The sequence below is a fragment of the Octodon degus genome, unplaced genomic scaffold, assembly GCF_000260255.1.
Source record: "Octodon degus isolate 3935 unplaced genomic scaffold, OctDeg1.0 scaffold00060, whole genome shotgun sequence".
Lineage (NCBI taxonomy): Eukaryota > Metazoa > Chordata > Mammalia > Rodentia > Octodontidae > Octodon > Octodon degus.
The window spans coordinates 6,528,651-6,551,236 of NW_004524636.1; the positions used below are offsets into that span (position 1 = coordinate 6,528,651).

At 40.8% G+C, this 22,586-nt stretch overlaps 1 protein-coding gene and 1 pseudogene across 1 annotated transcript in view; one reads left to right on the top strand and one right to left on the bottom strand.

The window, feature by feature from the left end:
* Positions 1 to 22,586, bottom strand: part of Hao1 (hydroxyacid oxidase 1) — a 68,478-nt gene that overhangs the window by 28,213 nt on the left and 17,679 nt on the right. The window contains exon 3 of the mRNA XM_004634288.2: positions 9,190 to 9,445. Within this exon, the coding sequence (XP_004634345.1) occupies positions 9,190 to 9,445 (256 nt within the window). The remainder of the gene's footprint in view (positions 1 to 9,189; positions 9,446 to 22,586) is intronic.
* On the top strand, positions 7,230 to 7,534 carry LOC105742570 (annotated as a pseudogene).

Below are 22,586 nucleotides of genomic sequence, written 5' to 3' on the forward strand. Positions count from 1 at the left end.
TGACTAACTATATATACAGATACCTGTGAACTAAGCAACTGCACTGAAGATGGCAATTTATAATAGTAGGTTCATGCTTGGAGTGCCTGTCATTCAGGTTTTCTGATACAGACTGCTTGTCATGTCATGCCAGTTGCTGCCATGCTGTCTCTTGGGTAGATGATTGTTCAAAAAGAAAGGGGTGGTAAATGAAGGGAGGAGACATGAAAAGGAATGTTGCAGGACTGTGCTGCTTCAAGGTTGTACATGGTTAGATTTCTGGACTTATGTGTAAGCATAAAAATTATATTATCCTTTATGCCTATTTTTAAAATAAATTTTAATTTTTTAAATGTTTTTTCATCATACTCTGTAGGGACTTAAAGTTCAACGTATCAATACTTGATGAAAAATACCTGTTCCCTGTTATGCCTAAGATGCTTCATATTCAGACAGATAGTGAGCTTAAGCTTAACAGCCTAGGTTGTATGGTAAGAACAATAAGATTCTCTTCTGGATGGTTAAAAACCTAAGTTTGCAGACCAAAATTAGAGAAAAAGGAGGGCTGCAAGGAAAGCCAACATTTTGGCTCTAGCCTTCCAAGGTCAATTAAGACTCAGGACATATGAGAACTTGTACTGTAATGTCACGTAACTCAGTACTGTCCCAAATTTTCTGATCAAGGAGATTATGGGGCCACAAAGGAAAGTGATCGATGATGTAGAGTGTGCCTAAGGAGATTCACATGGAGAGAAAACATTCTCTCAGGCTTTCACAGAGAGCACATTGGCCAAGCAATGGCCTTGACTCATCCACATGGCTGACACTGACAAAGGTTCTACAATCTGAGGTACAGGGTCTCAGGATAAATCCTGAGGGGATTTCACTGACCTTATCAGACCCAAAAGCTACAACTTTTGTTGCATACGTCTTGCTTTATCTTGGTCTTAACCAACCAGTAGAAAAGTATAAAAACGAAGTATAAGAAGTAAAGCCATCCTATTATGTTGAGCTGTAGGGGATTCAGGTCAACAATTTCTAACATTGCCAGTGAAGTGGAAGACCCAATACTATTATGGACTACCGGACTCTTTTAGAATATTTTGCTGAATTAACACACCTATAATATCTAAATGATGGAACTTAACAAAAAAACAGGATACAGATGAATGTCCATTTTGTATCTGTGTATTCAAAGTGGTTAGGATTGATATATAATTACATTCTCTTAACAAATAGAGGGATTTGTTCTAATAGTGCTTGTAAATAGAATATCATGTCTGTATCTTGTACAGCAAATAACCACTAGGAAGAGAGTATGCAATGTGTTAATTATTGAAACTGTCCTACGAATTTGATTTGAAACTGTCTCACTGCTATTTGTCTCTTGATAAAATTATGGAAAGAATTTAAAGGAACCAAGTTCAACAAAAAGACGACTATTTATAAAGAAAAAGAGAAGAGGGAGACAGAAGGAAGGTGCCCCACCCCACTGTCCCACTCCTCGAACAGTATTCCCTTCACTTTCTCACTGATCTACTGGCATTTAAACCATGGGCTTTGCTTGGAATCCCAAACTGTGATGCATCAGCTCTGTGGTGCCACCTAGTTAGAAGCATGGCCTTCTAGACACCCTTAGGACACCCCTGTGGCTTGGCTCCCCCACATCCTCAAATTACATCACAAAGACTGCTTTTGAATGATAACAATGACCTGGATTCCTCCTTGCTCTTCTTTATATTATAAATTACCCCTGATCCAATCTGCCCTTCAGTTAAAAGTAAAGTTGTGTATCAATCTCTGGCCTAGTTCTAGCTCTTTGATTCTCTCCACCAGCTCTGCCATGGAGAGCCACTATAAAAACTTTTATAAAACTACAAATGTCCAGGCACATTATCTTTAAGTTATTACCTAAACAATCCTTTAATTGAAACTATATTGGATGCTTTTTTATTTTAATGTATTTTCGCTAAAATAACTGTAGTGGCTGGAATGGCATCTATTGTCAAAAGAATATGAACATTCAATCCCATTTAATTCAATTCAAATCACTGTCTAAATTCTATGAGGGGATTGATTAATTTGTCATAGAGTTTCGAGTCTTAGATAACTATTGAATATCCTTGAAAATTCCAGTTTCTTAAGAGCCATACAGATGTGTATTCATCTAGTATGGACTTCCCCTGAAATGCCTGGACATCCTTTTTATCAGAACACTTACAACCGAGGCATTGGTCATACAGTGGTTAGCACACCTGCCTTCCAAAACACTCAGAATTGTACATTTTAGCAGAGTTTTTGGCATGCTGTGGTCACCTGCACTTGAAGTAAATCAAGCTTCCAGATCAATAAGCACATTTATTTTATGAACACCTATTTCATTTCTTTGAAATATTAAATTGAAAAATTTTAAATAACTTTTTCAATGAGAAAAAAAATAAGGATCCAGTTGTTCTACTCCATAGCAAGGCCTAGAGTAAAAAAGAAAAACATCTGACTGCGTCTATGCTCCACGTGGTGCCCCACCCCCAGCCCCAACAAGCTGCCGAATTTCAGGAGAGGTGGGTGAAAGGATGAAATGGGTAGGAAAAAACAGAAACATGGATGAAATTATATAAATAACTGTTGTTATTCTTGGATGGTGAAATGCAGATCAACACTTGAATGAATGTTGCCTTACAGAAATTTCAGTGCACAATGAAGCCTTGTTGTTACTCTAAAACTTTGTTCAAAGCCAGAAGCCAAGAAAAAGTTTTCAGATATCTTGACAGAGACCCACGATGGAGTGTTTTACCAATGGTTCTGAAAGAAATCATTATGAATGCTATTTTTATTCAGAAAAATACAGTAGATAGAGATAGATAGATAGATAGATAGATAGATAGATAGATAGATAGACAGACAGACACATAGATAGATGTGCTGCTTCTGATAAGGCATTCTATCTCAAAATGAAGAAAAGAACATATTACTTAGGGCTCAGTTTTCCCAATCTTAATCCATTTAATGACACAAAGAAAAAACATGGGATTACACCTCTGTAAGGTACTCCTATCATGAGTGGCCCTTAAAGACACACTTTTAAATCTAATACAGGAATCGCTTCAAATTCTAGTAAATTAGCATCATGGCAGTAGTAAAAAAAAAAATCTAAAGTACATTAAACAATATTAAATAACTGGTAACACAATAATATTGCTGGGCAATACATAATAGATGTATTTATCATAAATTTTAACACTAAATGTTGAGCTACATTTCTATATGTAGAAAACAAAACCCAAAGAAGAATAAGAATAAGAATAAGAATGGAGCTCATGGTATTATCAAAGTATGAAGAGAAAGAGAGTTTGAGAGAGAAAGTCCCAGCATGTACAGGATGGGCACAGGAGCCACCAGACTTTAATTTGGTGATTAGGAAAAAGTGATGTTCAGAACTCAGCCTCTGATTTCTGCCTCCACATGGCCAGGCAGTTGGAAGACAGGCACAGGACATGGATTTTGAGTTCAGTGTCTTCCTAGTTATAATATATTGGAAAAGTCTCCTGAGTTCTCATGCATTTTTGTTTTAACATTTATTTATTGTGTGTGTGTGTGTGCGCGCGCGCGCGCGCGCGCGCGGCCAGCTCAGCCCACCAGGGGACGGGGTTGGCTGGCATGTGGTGCTGGGGGATCGAACCACGGTCCCTATGCTTTGCCAAGCTTGTTCCAAGTAGGTGCTTTAGACCACTGAGCCATCTCTCCAGCCCCTCTCATGCATTTTTATTTTCTGGCCCAACAGTTACCTGCTGAGTACTACTATGTGCCAGTGTTTTAGCTGTCTACCAAAAGTCCTGCCTGTGATAAATTTAATCAACAGGTAAAGCCTAGAGCACGTTGAAATACAAGTAACACACAAAATAAAGCTGTGGGGCGGAACAAGAGGATGCGGGTGGGCAGAGACTCAAGTAAAAATGCTTGAAGATGACAAGCACTGCTGACCTGATTGAGAAGCTCTTTTGAGAAGAAGATTCACAATGGCATGCATTTTTTTTTTATTGCTGCTGTAACAAATGGCTACTACAATATCAAAAATCTATTATTTTGCAGTTCTGAAGATCAGGAGTCTAAGATCCACCTTCCTGGGCCGAATTCAAGGTGTCATTCATACACTAGTGGTTCTGCGGGGGAAAGGAGGACTCAGCCCTTCATGTTCCCCAGCTTTCCAGGTCCCCTGCTGACCCGACCCCGCTCCTGACCACATCCCTCTAACTTCTGATTTTTACCATCTCCTCTCTTATTCTGATCCCAAAACTCATGCCTTGCTCTTGTAAAGAGCTTTCTTTTTATTACATTAAGATGCCTAGGATAAAGTAAAACCATTTCCATGTTTCATAATCGTTATTTATCGCATTAGCAAAGTCCATTTTGCCACGTAATGTGTCGGGTTCATGGGACTAGGATGCAGACAACTTTGGCCCACCTCACTGCTCAGTGAGAATGCTGACCCAACCACGCTTTACAGTGATGTTGTTCAGTGATTAAAAGCTGCTTCTAGAGCTGGCCAAATAGCTCGGCGAATTAAAGCAACTGCAAGCAGGCGCAGGGCCCGGGAGCTCGATCCCCGAGGCGGGCCGTGCCAGCCCCGACCCCAGGACGTGCTGAGACAGCAATTGCGACTGAGCATGGTGGCGCGTCTGCAATCCCAGCACTTGGGAGGCTGTAAACAGGCAGATCACTATGAGTTCGATCTAGTAGTGAAACCCTGAACACCCTGTAGACCCTTCCCTAAAATACGGGGGGGGGGGGGGGGGGGGCGGGGAAAGCTGCTTCTCCTCTTTACCCTACCTTGGCTTTGCCCTGAAAAGCCCAACCTTAACCAACAGTAGAATACTGTGGAAGCAGAAGACCCCCGCCTCAAGGCCTCCGCGAGCGTCATTCCTTGTTGCTTCCAGAGCAGAACATTCTCCTCACGCCCCCTCAGTCTCAGGAAGCGCTGTATGATGTGCACACACACGTGTGCTCTGAGTGTAGACCAAGCGGAGATTACCCGGCTCCTGAACTCTCGCTGCTCCCAGATGCCAACGCTGGTGGCCCCCCCTACCCAGGCAGAGGAAGTAGCAAGGGCTGGAAGGAGCCACTGCTTTACCGACTCATTCTTCTCTGGATTTCCTGCCTCTGTTGCCTGCCAAACCTCACTTCTGAAAAGGCAGGCTTCACCTTCTATGAGTCAGGTCAGCCGCGGACAGAAACTGACTTCATATCAGGCTGTGACAGATGAGCTTTTGAGGTGCATGTGACCTCCAGCGGAAGTCTAGCTGTCCCCTTAGTGTGTTCTGCCTTTGGGCGCTGAATGCGGGCCACTGAGGAGCTAACCCGAAGGCGCTGGCCTTCCCTGAAGTCCATCAGGACAAACAGTGCCAGTGGGCGTGACAGGGGCCAGGGTGCACCAGCTGCAGGGTGTTTCCCATGTTCCCCGTAACCTGGATGTGTTGCTCATTATTTGATCATCTTCAGACCGGACGTGTGCCAGCCCGGGGAGCTACGGCCATCCTGTGCACGCCGGCAGCTGAAAGGGGCTTTGTTTCTTGGTCCTTCACGTCATCTGGGCAGAAGCCCAGGAGCAGAGGAAAGGGAGGGACCAGATCAGCCTTCTCGCTGCTCGGCGAGCAGCCCAGGGCTGAAGGAGCAGAGCGCCAGCCAGAATGCAGAGCTCCATCATCCCACGCAGCTACTGAGATACCACAGCACAACGTCCTGTGCTGCCTAAGCAAGAGACGGATTCTTAAGCTGCAAACAACAAGGACCAAAAGACAAGCAAACGAACTGCGCCATGGCATCTATTACTGCTGCACTTAGTGGGAGAAGACAAGAATGGCAAATTCTTTATCAAATGACCAGACGGAAATAATGAGGAACGTTTCCTGTCAAAAGCCAAGGCAGTGGGGGAAAAAAGAATTAGGCCATCAAAGTACAGAGACAATCTAAATACAGATTACATATTAAGGAAATTTGAAGTCATCTGCCTACTGATTAACTTGGCAAGGTAGGGGATTATGTCACGGGCTTTCCTTTTGGTTTGTTTGTTTCAAAAGATGGGTGTTTGGTAACCCTGCCTCTGGGCCATGTAGAACAGTTTAATGGCAGGGAGAAGAGTTTCTCTGTTACTGGCTCACTGTAGGTGCTACATACAGAAATAATATCCTAACCCTGTGCAGGATAATCAATATTGCACTACTAATTTACACCTGGCTCAACAACAAGATTCTATGCATGATAGTTTATACTCACATAGGTGCATGCAGAGGGAAGTGACAACTCTGTGGTTCTTCTTTAAGACTATCTATGGTTATGACCTACACGGAGAATGAGTTACATCCTACTCTGATAATAATACATACAAAAAATCCCTCGATTCCAACAATCTTTTTGTGCTTAGGTGAAATACTTGTTTGATGTTTTTGTTTTGTTTTAGTTTTGGTTTGATGTTTTAATCTCTTAGTTTTGGACTCTTTTGGAAGGCTGAGCAGAGTAGGCTACTCCCAATCGTTCTAAATACAATTATAATGTAGTCAGAATAAAACGAAGTGCCCTGTGAAATGAAGTCTGGGCCCCAGAAAGGCATTGCTCCTTATGTCATGTACTCTGATGGTTACTGGGGAATTCATCACCAAGACGCCCTCCACCGAGAGTTTGAGCTGCATTCAGATCCTTAGAGCCCTGGAGACTATCGCACATCAGACATACAATGTCATGAGAAACCCAATAGGTGATTTCTGTTGGAGATGTAAGTACAAAAAGACAATAGGTAAAAGAGGCAGATAAATTAAGAAGTTGGACCCTTTCTCAGCAAGCTCCATGGAGCGATTCTAATCCTTAAATACTGCAAGGAAAGAGACAGCAATTCAAAGTTAGTGGAAAGACTGAGTAATCAGACAAAGTCACTATAGTTCAAATTTAGATTGTTCGATGCAATATTTTTGCTCGCATGAGTGAATGAATAAATTCAAAATGCATTCATGGATGAACTACATAAAAGAGGAATATTGCCAAATGAAATAGAAGATGAAAGATCAAGTCTGTGGCTTTTTAGCTGGGTGGCACACCTGTAATTCTAGCATTTGGGAGATGAGGCAAGAGGACTGTCAACTCCCACCACCCCACCACGGGTCCCAGCAGCTCTGGGGGCAGGAGGAACCGGCCGCAGTTGAGCTGCGTAGCTCCCCTGTGCCTTGGCCTGAAGCTTCTGCATGCCCCCCTGCGCTGCCAACATGCCCAAGAAGAAGGTCAGCTCTGTGGAAAGGGTGGCAAAGGAGGAACCCCTGAGGAGATCGGCAAGGTTGTGGGCTAAACCTATTCCAGCTAAAGTGGAAACGAAACCATTAAAGGCCCTGGGAAAGGATAAATCTTCAGACAAAAAGTGCAAGCAAAAGAGAGAAGAGGAGCCAAGGGAAAACAGGCTGAAGTGGCTGATCCAGAAACCAAGCAAGATTTACCTGCAGAAAATGGAGAAATTAAAACTGAGGAGAGCGCAGCTTCTGATGAGGCTGAAGAGAAAGAAGCCAGGTCTGATTAATCACACACAGCGTCTTATCAGTGCTCCCTGTTTCTCTTCTTGTACAGGCCAGAGGAATATTTTTATCAACTATTTTGTAAATGCAAGTTTTTTAGTAGCTCTAGAAACATTTTTAAAAAGGAGGGAATCCCACCTCATCACATTTTAAGTATAAATGATTTTTTTAGAGGTAAAGTCATTCTCTGGTTGTTTATTTTTTGGTACAACCAGAAATAGTGGGATATTGAATTATGGCAGGCTTTGAGTGTCTTAAGTGTCAGCTTAACATTCCATAGGTGGAGGGTAACTTTATATCCTGCAATACAAAACATATTAAATGGCAATTTGGAATTACAGTTATGCTTTAATATGTCTTGAACACTTTAAATGACTTCTATTCCGTTAGTAGAATTGATTCCTAAAGAAAATTTCCAGGGCCTGCCAGATAGCTCAGCAGACTAAAGTGCCTGCTTAGGCAGACCACAGAGGCCGGGATTCAATCCCCAACCTGTAGAGCTGGCCCTGTACCACCACCTCCAGGGTGCACTGAAACAGTAACTGAGACTGGGCGTGCTGGCGGGCCCCTGTAATCTCAGTGCTTGGGAGAAAGAAAACAGGAGGATCACCATGAGTCTGATGTACACAGTGAGACCCTGTAGACCCTGTACACCTGGTACACCCTGTCTTAAAATTCATAAATAAATAAATAACTACTTTCTAATTGTTGTCTTGTCAGAATTATGTGCTCTCTGTACATCTTTGGTAGTGATTGTCCAGTTTGCTTCATTTTGTTAATGTGCTGTGAAAGATAAAAAATGTGAGTATGTAGTATATGTGATACAAAATTGTGAAATGGTGGGACTTAAGTAACACTTTGTCAACATTTGAAGATACTGGTACTTAATCCTTTTATTCAAAATTTGCCTCTAAATTTGAAGCTGGAAAGGCACTGTAACAACTGAAAAACAATACATGGCCTTTTTTGATATGTGTGCTAAGAATTATGTGCAAAGTGAATCATGTGTACTGATCCTCAATACAACCAATAAAATCTCAAATATTGAAGACAAAAAAAAGTAGATTGTCAAGAGTTCACGCTCAATATGAACTACATAGGGAGATCCTGTCTCAAAAACCAACAACAAAAATGTTGTATCTTCTTCCACCTCTCCTCTTTTCTTTCTTCAAAGTTTCTAGTCCTAGTTGTTCCTAATAGTATTAAAAATAAAACCTTCAGGTAGCTTTCTGATTTCAACAGAACAAAGAAAGGGTATCAGGGTAATAATAACCATCTGTTGCCTATACTGACATACATACTGTCCATCTGTAGGGCATTTCATTTTTTCAGAAGCCCTCATGCATTCTGGTACATAAATGTACTACATTTGCAAGCATGTAATAATTCCTTTCTCAGGTTCATAGCTCAAATATGTGATAACCACAGCAGAAGTGCTATTCCTTAGTGCTTATGGGGATATTTAGCAATAATACCATCTCTGGAAACCAGAGAAAATCGATGCTAGACAAAGTCCTTTGGAACCACACTGTGAGACTAATGTTTTCATGGCAAACTAACTTCCCAAGGGCACCCACTTAGGAACTACAGAAAGCCTTCAGCTTGTGAAACACCACAGGGAGCCAACAATCCAGCTGAGGCCCTGCAGGCTCATGATTACCTGAGCTGTGGTGGCAGCTTGAACCTGTTACGCACATCATCAAAGCGGTTGCCCAGGTGAGGGGTGTCGACAGTCACAAATATGGCCTTGTAGCCCATCTTCTCAGCTCGCTGCACTAGCTGCTTGGTGACGCCACGGTCCTTATAGATGTACAGCTGCAGCCAGCGAAGGGCATCAGGACTGGCCTCTGCAACCTCTTCAATGGAGGACGTGGCCCAGGAGCTCAGCATCATGCCAGTCCCCAGAGTCTCACAAGCTAAGAAACAAAAGAAACCATCAAGACGGGTGTCACACAGCTCCCAAGATTTGCGGTTGTTGCTTGAGGGCTACAGAGCTCAGCAAGGTCAGCTTGACAACACAAAGTCAAATCTTTAAGAAATTGGAAACACGTGTTCCTTTTACACCATGTGTGCCTCGTTCCTAAAGAATGAGCAGATATCCAGAGGGGTGTTCTGTCTAAGTGCAAATACGCTCAGAGCAAACTATATGTCCAGCCTTAGGGAATGGACTATAGTTCACACATTAAATGAAATTGATGAGTGTGATGGTTAATTTTGTCCATCAGTTTAGCGAGAGCCTAGTACCCAGGTATTTGGTCAGCATGCCTGGGTATTACTATGAAGGTATTTCTAGGGGAGATTTACATTTAAATTAGTAGATTTTGAGTAAAACAGATTACCTACAATAATGTTGATGGGCCTGATCTAATCGATGGAAGACCAAAACAAAGCAGAGCAAAACGAAAAACAAAAATATCTTCCAAGAGAAAGAGAGAATTTTGTCAGCAAATTTCCTTTTGGCTTGAGCTGCAACATCAGCTTTCCACCAGGGTTCCAGCCAGCTTTCTACCCTGAAGACTTTGGTTTATCAACTTCCATAACTGCCAGTGAGTTCTTCTTTACTGTGATCAAAATGTCTCAGGAAAGCAACTTACAGGGGGGAAGATTTATTTTGGCTCATGGTTCTGTTTCTCTGGAGAACCTTGCCTGTTACAATTATAAAAGAATAGCTGCAGATATACTAATAGGTTTAGATCTATAGATATGTTTAGGAAAAAAGTTGGCAAAACATGTATAACAAATTCCACATGTGTACAAATTGTAATTATAGGTATGTGAACCAAAGCAAACTGTGGAAGATGGGCAGACTTGTGATTCTGGTTAATTTTCTTTTTCTTTTTAATGTTTAAATTTCATCTTTAAAGTTTTGTGGGTTTTTTTCCCTAAGAAGTATGGTAGGGGTGATGCATAGCTATAATCTAAGAGTTCTGGAGGCTGAGGCAGGGGGAGGGAAAGCTCAAGATGAGCCTGGAAAACTTAGTGACTTAGGGAGACCATGACTCAAAATAAGAAATTTTAAAATGGGCTGGGGATGCAGTTTAGTGTCAAGGCCCTGGTTCAATCCCCAGTACTAAAACGAAAAAACAAAAAAAGTGGGTTTTTTTTTTCATCATTATGTATTCTACCATTTATGTTTCCTTTTAAATTGTTCTAAAATGTGTATAATGTATATCTGAAATCGAGTCACATCCATTTGAGCAAGGTAGGAAGCAACAAGGAAATAAACGAAAAATTAAACTTACCTAACCAACATCTTTTTTTTTTTTTTTGTGGAACTTGGGATTGAACTCAGGCCCTTGTGCTTGCCAGGGAAGCACTTATTCCACTGAGCCATCTCCCCAGCCCTAACCAACATCTTAAATACTTAAAAGAACATGATGGATAGTTTTCTCTACAACAGTAAATAGTAAATTGTAGTGAGCTTAGTGGAGGAGAAACTGATGCAATGTTTGCATGCCTAGTAGAGAATGTTGAGAAATAAATTACAAATACCTGAAATTGGCTGTGTGACTTAGTTTACCTGAGTGTCCGTTATGCATCAAAAGAGAGTAAATGCAGTTGTTCAAGTGACTGTCAAGGGTGATGTTGAAAAACCAAATAAAGCTTTTTGGGAAGACTCACTGAGAAGTTGGAAAGGTTCTATGCTTCTCAAATTCTGTCAATAGCCAGATCCTCCAGAGGACTTACAAAAGCAGGCTTCTGGGTCCCTCCTCAGATTCGCTAGGCACAAGGTGGGGCCCAGCAATCTCTCTTCCCAACCGTTCTCCAGACACTGTCAGTGCTGCCAGTGCTGGACCACTCTTTAACCTTTAATAGTTAGTTAACAGTAAAAGTTGAAGTTCAGGCAGCAATTAGACAGACTTGGTTTCTGAAAAATGTTTCCTTTGCCATTACTTTGAAGTGCTTGCATCCTTGTTCCCAGGTCCTTGGCCATGTACAAAGGATGGAAGCTGAAGATCATCATGTCTCTGGGTCACTAATTTGTTCCCCTCGGGCATAGCTTTGAAAGTTTCTATCATAGGATCTCATGACTTGCAAAATATTGTCCCAAAAAAAACCCTCACATTTTACTAAGTAATAACACATACGAGCATCTGGATCATTGTCTGATTTTCATTAAGATTTGGAAATATGGAAATAGCACCCGAGGATACTGATTACTTGTGTCAGAGTCTCCTTACCATCGATGCACCACAATGAAATTATGTCCTGGCGAGGACGTGCCATAACCGAGACCATGCAGGGTTGGGCAATGAAGTGGGACCAAGCACAGCATGTCTGACTTTTCCTACAGGGAGAGGATCTTTCTAGAACTCCCAGATGTCCAAAAGGCTGTTTGGTATCAAGCACAGATAAAACCCATCTCTCAATACTTCACGGCCATGGTGTTCAAAAGAGTGGGTCTGTCACATGCCCAAAGGACACTAGTGTCCCTCAGCTCTGGAATGGTGTGGAAACTTGGGATCCAATGAGGAGGGCGGCCACACACTGGGAGGGCAAGGTGACCACCCACAAGAAGGCCTAGCAAGGATGCTCACTCAGATGTTAGACCATCATTCTGCAGTTAATGCAAATGTACTACACAGGCTTAGCAGCAGCTCTGTCATCAAAAACACCAAAAGCTGTTAAAAAAAAAATTTCCGTGGCTTCATGCTAAATTCTGCAGTCCATCCACATAGATTGTGAGAACACATTGAGACGATGCACAAATCATGCTTGCATCACCCAAATCTGTTTAGATTCCCAAGGTAGCAGCCTTTGTAAGCATTTCACTCTAACCACTCAGGGGTGGATGTCCCAAGGACAGTCCATGCCATTTATTCCTTGTGGCTCCCTGTTCTGCTGCAACTGGATGCAGAAGTCTTTACTCTCTCATGTTAGTTTTTCAACAATTGAATCCTAAGGAGTCAGTAACTCCAAAACCATTGTTTCCAGTTGTAGGGATGCTATAATTTGGCAGTTTAATGGGTTTATTCCAAAAGCATAAATTATTACTCTCAAAAGAAAACAGAAAATGTAGAACTTTCCTGCTTCTTGGAGAAAACTATTAGTAATCTCTGTGGCTTCTACTCACAATTATCTGCTATAATAAAGGGAAATGATCGATGAACTGCCCCAGTATTTCATACAGTTTTGTATTAGAATGAGTTCAGGGAAGCTGGGATTTTGCCATTCAAGTAGAGAATTAAAAAGTTCACTCCTCATCTGAGGATAAATTTCAGATTAGACTGATGGTGAATCTTGATTGCCAACTGCTCTGGGTTAGGAAATGCCAAGCAGACTGGTAAAGAGCAAGTCTGGGCGTGTCCGTGCAGGTAGTTCTGAAGACGATTGGATGAAGGCCCACAGAGAGCCTGAGTGTGGAGGGGAGACAACCATACTAATTGGGGGTAACCACCACATCGGCTTGTGGCCCAAATAGAATGAGAAGGGAAGGAGGAGGACTCTGCCTGCATGCAAAAAGCTCTACACTTCTTTTTGCTACTACGACAGCATGGAATATCAGACTCCAGCTGCTGCAGCCTTTCAGTGCATCTCACACTGTGGACTCCAGAGAGCTTGCTTGCCTTGGGTTGGTGCCGAAACCTTGGTCCTTTGTGTACAGCATCCAGCATTTTGGGCTGAACACCTACAGGATCTTCTCAACTGTTGAGACACAGATGGCCATTGTGGACTATTCAGCCTTGGATCCTGTAAATCTTTTTAATAAATCCTTTTGTATAATTACATTTTTTTCTATCAATTGTGTTACTCTAAAGAATTCTAATAAATACAAGTTAATAGACAATCAATTTTGCTTGTTCAAATAACTATGATTCTGGAGTGAGCATGCCTCGGCCCCAGGTTGCTTCCATACAGCATCAATCCCGTCCCTCTCCAAGGATTCTGGCACCTTTACAATCCAGTAATTTAGGCATGAATTCTTGGAGACCTGAGGGCATTCAATACCATGAACAATCTAGGACCTAGAGCTAAAGCTCTAGCCAGTGAGCATCAGTGCTAATTGGGGAAAGTCTTGGCTGTAGTCATTGTTAAGTCTTTCCAACATCTTCTTTGTCTAAGAGAGAAACTTTTCTAATTCACATGGCTCTTAGGAGATACAAAGTCTAACCTTTATAGTTTTATTAATATTTCCATCACCAGTCTTTGCTAAAAAGTTTCAATTAGAGCTATCCTAACCTCATTCTTGACAGTAACATGTATTTAGTTCTTTTCATCTCCCTACTGATTTTGCATGTCCCTTTGCATATATGAAATTCTGGCCTCCTGCTCTCAAAAGCAAGTACAGTCAGATTTCATTACAGCAAGAGGAGGTATCAGCTTCCATTTCTACTCCCAACTTGTAGCTACTTTTCATGCTGTAACAGAAGGCTCTGATTGTACTACAATTTCACAGCACCTGGCAAATGGACCTCATAGCTAATGACTATTAGCTCACAGCTAATTACTGGTATCACTACTACTATAGAGTTGAGACCTTGCTCTTCCCCATAAAGCACATCACTAATGCTGTTCCAAACCTAAAAAGTCCTGGCTTTTGTAGCAGGCAGCACATCACAGAGATAACATACACAGGAGTCTAAAACACCAAGTAAACGTGAGCCCATGTGACAGCCCAGGGATTTATTTCCTTACTTTACACCTTTTTAAAATGCATTCCTGAAATCTATCTTCAGGATTCAGTGCCTAACCTATAGACGCTTTAAGATTGATTCAGACTTTCTTACTGTATTTGGTATTTCTTTCTCTTCTTTATTTGCACTTACAATGACACATTATACATTGCTATAAGGGAAATGCATAGACGATGTACATGTGATCACTAACACAGGAATTTTGCAGCCCTAAAGCCTCAAAGCTGTAGACAGCTGACACCTCAGAATGTGGTAGTTGTAAGGGATTGAGGCAAAGGCCCCGAGCACAGTCCCAGTCTTGTCATTCATGAGGGACATTCTATCTGTGAAATAGCTACCTTCCCACCTCCTACCACTGCCAGACAGTCCACTAAGCTGGGCTTTGTGAATCCTTGCTCTGTAAACCACAAAGCCATACACTTGAGCAGAGTTATGTATGAAAATGACTAACACAATTTGTAAAAAGAGGTCCAAAGTAGCTTTTCTCCCCAAAGACCTGGGTTTCTTAACATTATTCACTTATTTTTATTTGAAACAGTCAAGCTTTCCTTTGCAATATTTTTTGTGTGTTTCAATGTCGTTATTTTTATATATTTTAATTGATAAATAATAATTGTATGTACTTAGGAGATACAATATGCTGTTTTGATCTATGTAACTGTAGAAGATTCAGTCTTGCTAATGAACACATCTACCTTATTATTTGTGGTGAGAATTTTTTAAATAATTTTATTGAGGGCCAAGGATATGGCTCAGTGGAATAAGCACTTCCCTAGCAAGCGCAAGGGCCTGAGTTCAATCCCTGGTTCCATCAATAATAATAAAAATAATAATAATAATAATTTTATTGAGAAAGAAGTAACAATGAGATAGTTTCAAAATGGTTAGTAGAACAGTTATAATAATTAATACATTACATATTGTTGTCTTTGTAGTAGTTATTCATAGTACAAGATACAGACACAATATCTTGTCTAAACACTATTAATTCAAAACATTCTTCTCATTGAACTAAGAGAAAGTAGCTATATATCTATGCTATTGTGGTGAGAATGTTAAAGATCTGTGTTTTTAGCAATTGTGAAACACACAACACAGCTCACTGTGGTCACCATGCAGTCCGATAGATCAATCACACTAGTTTCTCTAATCTGACTAAGAGTTTGTAGCCTCCTGGCAAAATCTTCCTTTCTTCATCCTCTTCCCCACCCCTAACCTCTCCTCATGCCTTCCTACTCTCTATTTCAATGGCAATGATTGTTAGATTTCACATATAACGAAATCACAAAAATTTGTTTTCTCTGTGCCTGCTTTAGTCACTTAGTAAAATGTCCTCTAATGCCACCTATGTTGTAGGAAGGACAAAATTTTCTTTTAAGACTGGACAGTATTGCCATGTGTAGATACACCCCATTTTCTTTATCCATTCTTCCACTGATGGACACCTCAGCTGCTTCTACTTCAAGGCTACTGTGAACAGTGCTGAAATAAAGTGGGAGTACAGATTTCTCTTCGATGTACATATTTCAATTTTTTAAAAACATGTACCTACAAGAAAGATTGCTTGGTCACATGATACTTCTGTTTTTAGCTCATGAAGGGATTGCATCAAAGTAACAAGTTCCAGCATAGCAAAGGAAATAATTAGCAAAGCAAAGAGAGTACTTTAATAATGCAAATAAATCTGCATGCCCTATATTTGATAAGGGGCTAACATTCAAAGTACATAATGAACTCAACTCAATGAAGGGAAAGAATGCAAGTAAATAAACACAGGATGTGAACAGACAGTTCTCAAAAAAGAAAGCGTAAGTGACACAAGGATATGTTAAAAAAATTCTCAGTACCTCAAGTCTTAGAGAAATGCTAATTAAAATCACAGTGTGAGATAATTCCTTCCACTTGTTAGAAGGACCCATCAAAATCACACATGATAACAGTGATTGGCTGGCATACGGAGTGAAGAGAACCTTTGTGTCCTTTTCAGGAAAATGTAAATTACTACACCATTTTTTTTTATTTTGTTTATGTATTTGGTACAAGGTCTCACTACGCAGCTTGGACTTGAAGTGATCCTCCCATTTTCAGGCTCCCCAGCACTAAGATTACAGGCATGCACCACCACACCAGGTCTCAGTGGCCGGCTCAGTGCAGCAGGGGACAGGGCCAGCACAGCATGTGGTTCCGGGCTCGAACCCCAGTCCCTTGCTTGCCTAAGCAGGTGCTTAGTCCACTGAGCTATCTCACCAGCCCTAGCACAGCATTTTGGAAAGTGGTATGAAAGTCCTCTGAGAAGTCTACGGTGTTTGGCAAAGCTCTTCCTCATTTCCTTTGTAAATACAGTGTCATGAGTCTATTGCTTGTACAGAGAAAGTACTTGAAGGAGAAAGGAATCCTCTTCTCCAGGACAAGGGACTGGCCAGAAGAGCTTGTATGTGGAGCAAATATCTGAGGAGATAATGTCTATATTCTCAAGCCACACATTTCTATGGAGAGTGAGAGCCCAGAACAAGATAACAGCAAAGAATTTAGGAAGCAGAATAAAACATGTGCCTTTCCTGCCACCACTGTGGCCACGGTTTCCCTAGCACCTCTAGATTTCCGTGAAAGCACCTGCAGACTAAGTCTAAAAAGCCGTCAGCATGTGTACAATCCAGCCACCAGCCAGAAATACCTGGAAAATAATTCAAAGTTCTTTAGTATATATATTTTCTGCTTCCCTACTCTTCCACTTGGAATAGAACTGTAAACGTAATAACATGGAAGTGAGAATAAGAACATGACTTAGATCCCGCCTCCTAAATTAGACTGTGAGCTAATAGAAATCACTTATGTGTTTTCAGTAGTACAGTATGACAGTTACCCTCAAACACCTGCCTACAATAAAGCTCCTTCTTGAAGTTAAATCACATGCACTAGAGTAGGAAAATACTATAAATCTCTGCAAAAACCTGGCATAAGGTGAATGTGGGTTTGCCTCCCTGGACCACCATTCAGTAAAAGGTTAGCTAAATGTCCTTCACTGTGGAACCCAGGATCGACTATGAAAGTTGAACACAGCATGTATCAGGAATACAGCCACCTCCAAGGTCGATACAAATCCTACACACCAATGTACACTGATTTAAATTGATGGGAACAGGTCAATAGTTTTGTAAAACAATGTGAACTGGCAGTACCCTCCCTATGACTGAGAAATGTAGTTGCGCTTCTAGAGTTTAACAGGTTTCTTTACCTATCAAGCTTAATGACAACTTTTCTTCCTAACCCAGGTAATCTGGATCTGGAGTAGCAACAACAGGAAATCCTTTATGTTCTCAGGTTTTAGGGGCCTGATCACTAAAACTGTCCATTCCAAATCTACCATTGAAAATTCTTCTAAACACATCTCTGCCTGACAGTCAGCTAATCTGCTTCTTGTTTTCTCATTTCAAGCAGTTATCCTGAAATCAGAGGTTTCTCAGAAAACCTGAAAGGGTCTTCAGAAAGTAATGAGACCCATGTTACATGCTTGAAGTTTGAAACTATACCTTTCAATAGGAAGCATCAGAAACTTTTGTGCCAGGCTCTGTCTAGTTCTTCTCAAGCTTTGATGCACATATGAATCAAATAGATATGTTGACAAAATTCAGATGCCTACCCTTTGATGTCTAACAGGATCTGATGTTCTGTACTTCTTAAATTTCTTGAGTCCTACTCAGGCTCTTGACACTTAGACCATAATTTAGAAACAATGAGATAGATATTTCCTTTCACAATGTCTAAGTTAGTAGGGTAGGTGTGAGAATCCTCAAAACATAGGGACTTACAGGAAATGAGAGGGAAAAACTGACCATTTACCATAAGAATGGGCTATCCTAAGACTTACCTATTTCCAGCAGTGTCTTCCTAATAACTCTGTCTTTCTTCTCTGTTCCTCCCCTGTGAGAGAAGGGCAGAGTCCCTGGCCACATTTGCTCATGTATTCATGTCTTCCTAGTTTTAAAGACAAGAAATTAAGCTGTGCTACAGTGATTATCTCTAAGCCCTCTTAATCATCATCAGGTGTATTGTACACGTTTGCCTATTCATGATTTTCTCAGCTGCCTAAATTTCAGATTATAAAGGAAGGTAAATAAGAAACATAAAATAAAATTGTAGAAGATGGGAGAAAAAAAGAAAGGTTGCTCAAAGCTCAGAAGGCACAATTAACCAATTACAAAACAACTTCCAAATGTTTAATGTCATGTCCAACAGTTTTACAAAAGGAGGGTGAGTCATCAGGTAAAACTAAAGCTCATTATGTAAGTCTTGACATGGAAGGATTATAATTTATTTTAGAATGATATCCACTCACAATATCCCCAACAATAACTAACAACAACAGAAAAGGAGAATTATTTATCAATGGGAATAAATACCTGGTACTTAGAACATTAATTCATGTGGGACAAGTTACATATCCAGGCTGAAGCAGAACAATTAAGCAATGTACTGGTCTGGGTTCCAATTATTCCTTTGAAATTTGCTCTGTTTTATGGGAAAGGAGAATTGAGTTTCCAAAATTATGTTTTTAAAGGGAAGGGAAAAGGAGGCCAAAGAAAGGGGTAATTTGTTCAAAAGACTCAAGGTTTTTATTTTTGCAAGGTGCATTTGATTAAACAGCTTCTGCAAAACTTAGTCATCAAAACAGCTGCACTGAAAATAATTTTGTTGAGAAAACAAATTTTGTCATCTGCCCAGGAAGTCATTTTGTAATGGGGAAAATATGCAATGAGAAAGTACCAAGCAGTTGTGTGGTTCTGAACTCAATACCTGACAGAATGAAGCGTTTGCATAAATGTGCCCCGTAGCTCCCAGGCCACGCGCCAGCCTTGCCTCACACAAGAGCTGCCCTGATACGGGTATGCTAAAGACACGATTATACCCTTCCTTCTTTCCATGTGTAAAATTATGATAGAGACGACTTAAGAAAATAAAGTTCTCAAGTCTGTGATCTCAGAACAAAACTTTCCCTACAATTATACCTGAAATACGTAGACGTGGTCGAACGAATCTTAATTTACCCGTCAGCAAATTAAGCTAATTTAAACACCTTTAAGAAAGGCCAGGAGAGCGGACTTACTCTTCGCATCCTTTGCATGCTGGCTCATTGTCTGAACCTGGAGCAGCAGATTCTTAAGAGATCACAGCGCCACCGCATATCTAGACTGCCTTTTTTTCTACACGGAAACCTTTGTAAGCAACGATTCGCCCCAGGGACATCTTAGACCACCCTGTCTTGCTTCCACTTGATCCCTGGGCCAGCAGTGCAGTCTGCAACGGACTACAATATGAGCTCTACTGCTATGATTCTCAGGTTATTATTCCGCCATCTGACTGAGTCGTCAGGGCCTGGCATAACTTCCAGGTCATGAGGAAGCCATACCAGGGTGAGAAGATGCCTTTTAATGATGGTCTGGAGAGGCTGCAGTTTGCGCCTGACAACTTCAGTCAGCCTGAGAGCTTCAGTCGGCTTCCTGTGGTTTAACAACCTCAGTGTGGGGACACACACAGTGGAATTCTCACCGTCACATCTCAATGTCCCACTAAGAATTCAGAGAAGAAGCAACCTCATGTTCTTCAATGAGCTAACCAGTGGCTTCCAAAAGCATTGATTCCGAACCATTTGATATTAGTCTTTCACATAGTAGCTTCTAATTTTTAATGGGGGTTTTTGGTTAACAAATTCAGTCACATTGCAAGAGATTTCAACCTTGAGTCCATCTTCTTTAAAGTGAACATTTCATTTGTCTGAACAGTTTTAGGGCTGAGATACACATTTCATAGATACAGATGATTCCCAAAGCGTAACAGTGCAGCTTGCGGTTCTTACTTTGGGATAGTACAAAAGGCATATAGCGTGAGTAAGAACTATACTTCAAAATGTGAATTTTTTTCCCCAGACTACCAACATGCCATCTGATACTGTCTGTCCATGGCTCCAGTTCCCAACCTGCCATGGACCGTGAGTGTAAACAGCCAGTAATCTACAGTGTGCTATGAGGACTAGGCACGGTACCCAGCAGGGTAGGTATATTAAGCACATGTTCAACTTAGTGACATTTTCAACTTCCAATAGGTTTATCAGGACATAACTGCACTGGTAAGCCAAGCAACATCTGTATATAATATAATATAAGCATGCATTATGTACATATATGGCCCATAATATTTTAATGTATGTGTGTATATGCATATAAGTGTGCACATGTGTGTATATATGTACGTGGAAGGCACACATATCCATAACCCTCACTTTTGATAGTTGGAAAAGGAGATCCCAAACACGAAATCGATTGAAATAAGTGTGAAAAACTTGTGGCCTTATTTGGGGGAATTTTCAATTTTGGATTCTTTTCAGGTTTGTTTGTTTTTGTTTTTTTTTAACTATAGTGACACAAAGAGATATTCCCTTCTAAATGTTTTGTTACTATAATTTGGGCAAAACATTAGGGACTCTTTTTTCCTCTGTTCCTCTGTAGCTTTGTTTCTTCTTAGTAAAGACAGAGAAAATATTGGAGAAGAGGTCAGGCTTTCCAGCAAGGCAGCCCAGAGTCAAGCCCCACCTTCGCCATCCAGCGGCTGAGAGCTTGTTCCAGGGTTTCCTTCTCCGTCACTGTCAAACATCAGTGGGAATCACCTTGCAGGTCTGTCGTGAGGGTGATGACAGGGATGAAAAGTCCACACATCACACCTGGTCCAGAACGGCCACTCTACTTCATAAAGAGTAAAGGTTTCCTTCAAAGCAAGTTCAGTATTTTCCCTGGATTAGGGAAAACTGAGAATAAGGGGCATATTTTCTAAGTAGGTATGTTGAAATTTATATCTCCTTGGTCACCTCCGACAACACACAAATATATAAATCAATAAAATTTTCACAAATACATCCTTTGAGTTTGCAGCAAAGGAAATGACAATTTTTCCTGTTGAATGGTTTTTCACTCAAGGTTTAGGCTGATCACTTGATCTCAGAAAATCCAGAAAATTCGACAGCGAAAGCTCTCACCTCCACCTTAATTCAGTCCTTTGGAGTCTGTATGGCTCTTTGTGCCGCTCGGCAGTCTCTTCCACCTGCACCTCAATAGGTGGTCAGCTCAGAGCTGGGTCCCAAAACTTCACTTTGGAATGTTCCAGCCTTTTAGGCTCAAGAAGAAAGTGTTTAGATTTAATGGTTTTATGGCCCATCAAATCCTGTGTGGTAGCCTCTAATTGCATCCAGGGGCTGGAATTTCTTTTAAAACTTTTTTTTTTTTTTTTTTTGACAGTTTAATAAGAATTTGCTAATACGCTGAGCATTCCTGGAACGCATTAAGTGGGGTTTAATTTTTCTCCATATGAGATCCCAGCACGCCCCCATGTGGCGCTTGTTCACATGACAAGTCCGAAGTGTAAGTAAACGTTCTTTTTCCTTTTTTGATTCTTCATATTTAAAAGGAGAGAAGATTTTACATAGTTCCATGGAATACGGAGTAAAAATTTTTCATAGCCACTATGTATGAAACCAGAGAGATTCCCGTGGGGGTATTTGGAGGCACTGTGGTGTAGAAAGCATCTTATTAACTGTTTCTTTGAGAAATCAGAGATGTCTTACTGATCTTGCAAAACTGAAATTGAACCCAAGAGCACCCCTACTCTAAATGCTACTAGATTTTATATTTATTATTGCTATTTCCTTCCATATTTAAAATGTGATTCTTCCCTAAAAGACATAAAGGACAAAACTTTAAAAATCAATAGCTAAAACTAATCTACTAACTTCAAATGGATGCACCATAAGACTGCTTAAATCGTATAACAATTGTAAACCATTAAACATTAATTATATAATCTACTGCACAAATATTTTATTCAGTCCATAATCCATAATAAACCCTATGCAAGGTTCTCTAGTTATTCTCTGTTGACTTCAAAAGAATATTAAAAGTTTTAATTTCCATTTGTGTATAATTCAAGACCCTTCACATATGTTTCCAAATTTTACAAAAATCTCACACTTCCCAATAAGCTTCATTTTCCCTGAGTATTCTATCTTCTTACAGTCAAAAAGAGAAAACTGTAAATACACACTATGTTTTCAGTTAGCATTTCAGGACCATAGCATAGGTCCATAGGACCACTGCCTTGGCTTTTCCCCTTGAAGTTAGCAGTTAATATTTTAAAATACCAGTAACTCACCAGGATTTTCCATCAGCTGCCTCAACGAGCATTAGCCATGAGCAAGGTCAGCAGCCTCCCTGGCTTCCAGATCTGGAGCAGCGGAAGCACAACACCAGCACTCGGGGTGCGCACATGACACCGGGTGCTGGGGTACACACACTTTAAGACTGTGATAAAGAATAGAGGATGTGCCAAATTCAAATTGCCAGGCACATTAATTACTCCATAAAGCTTGGCTATCATT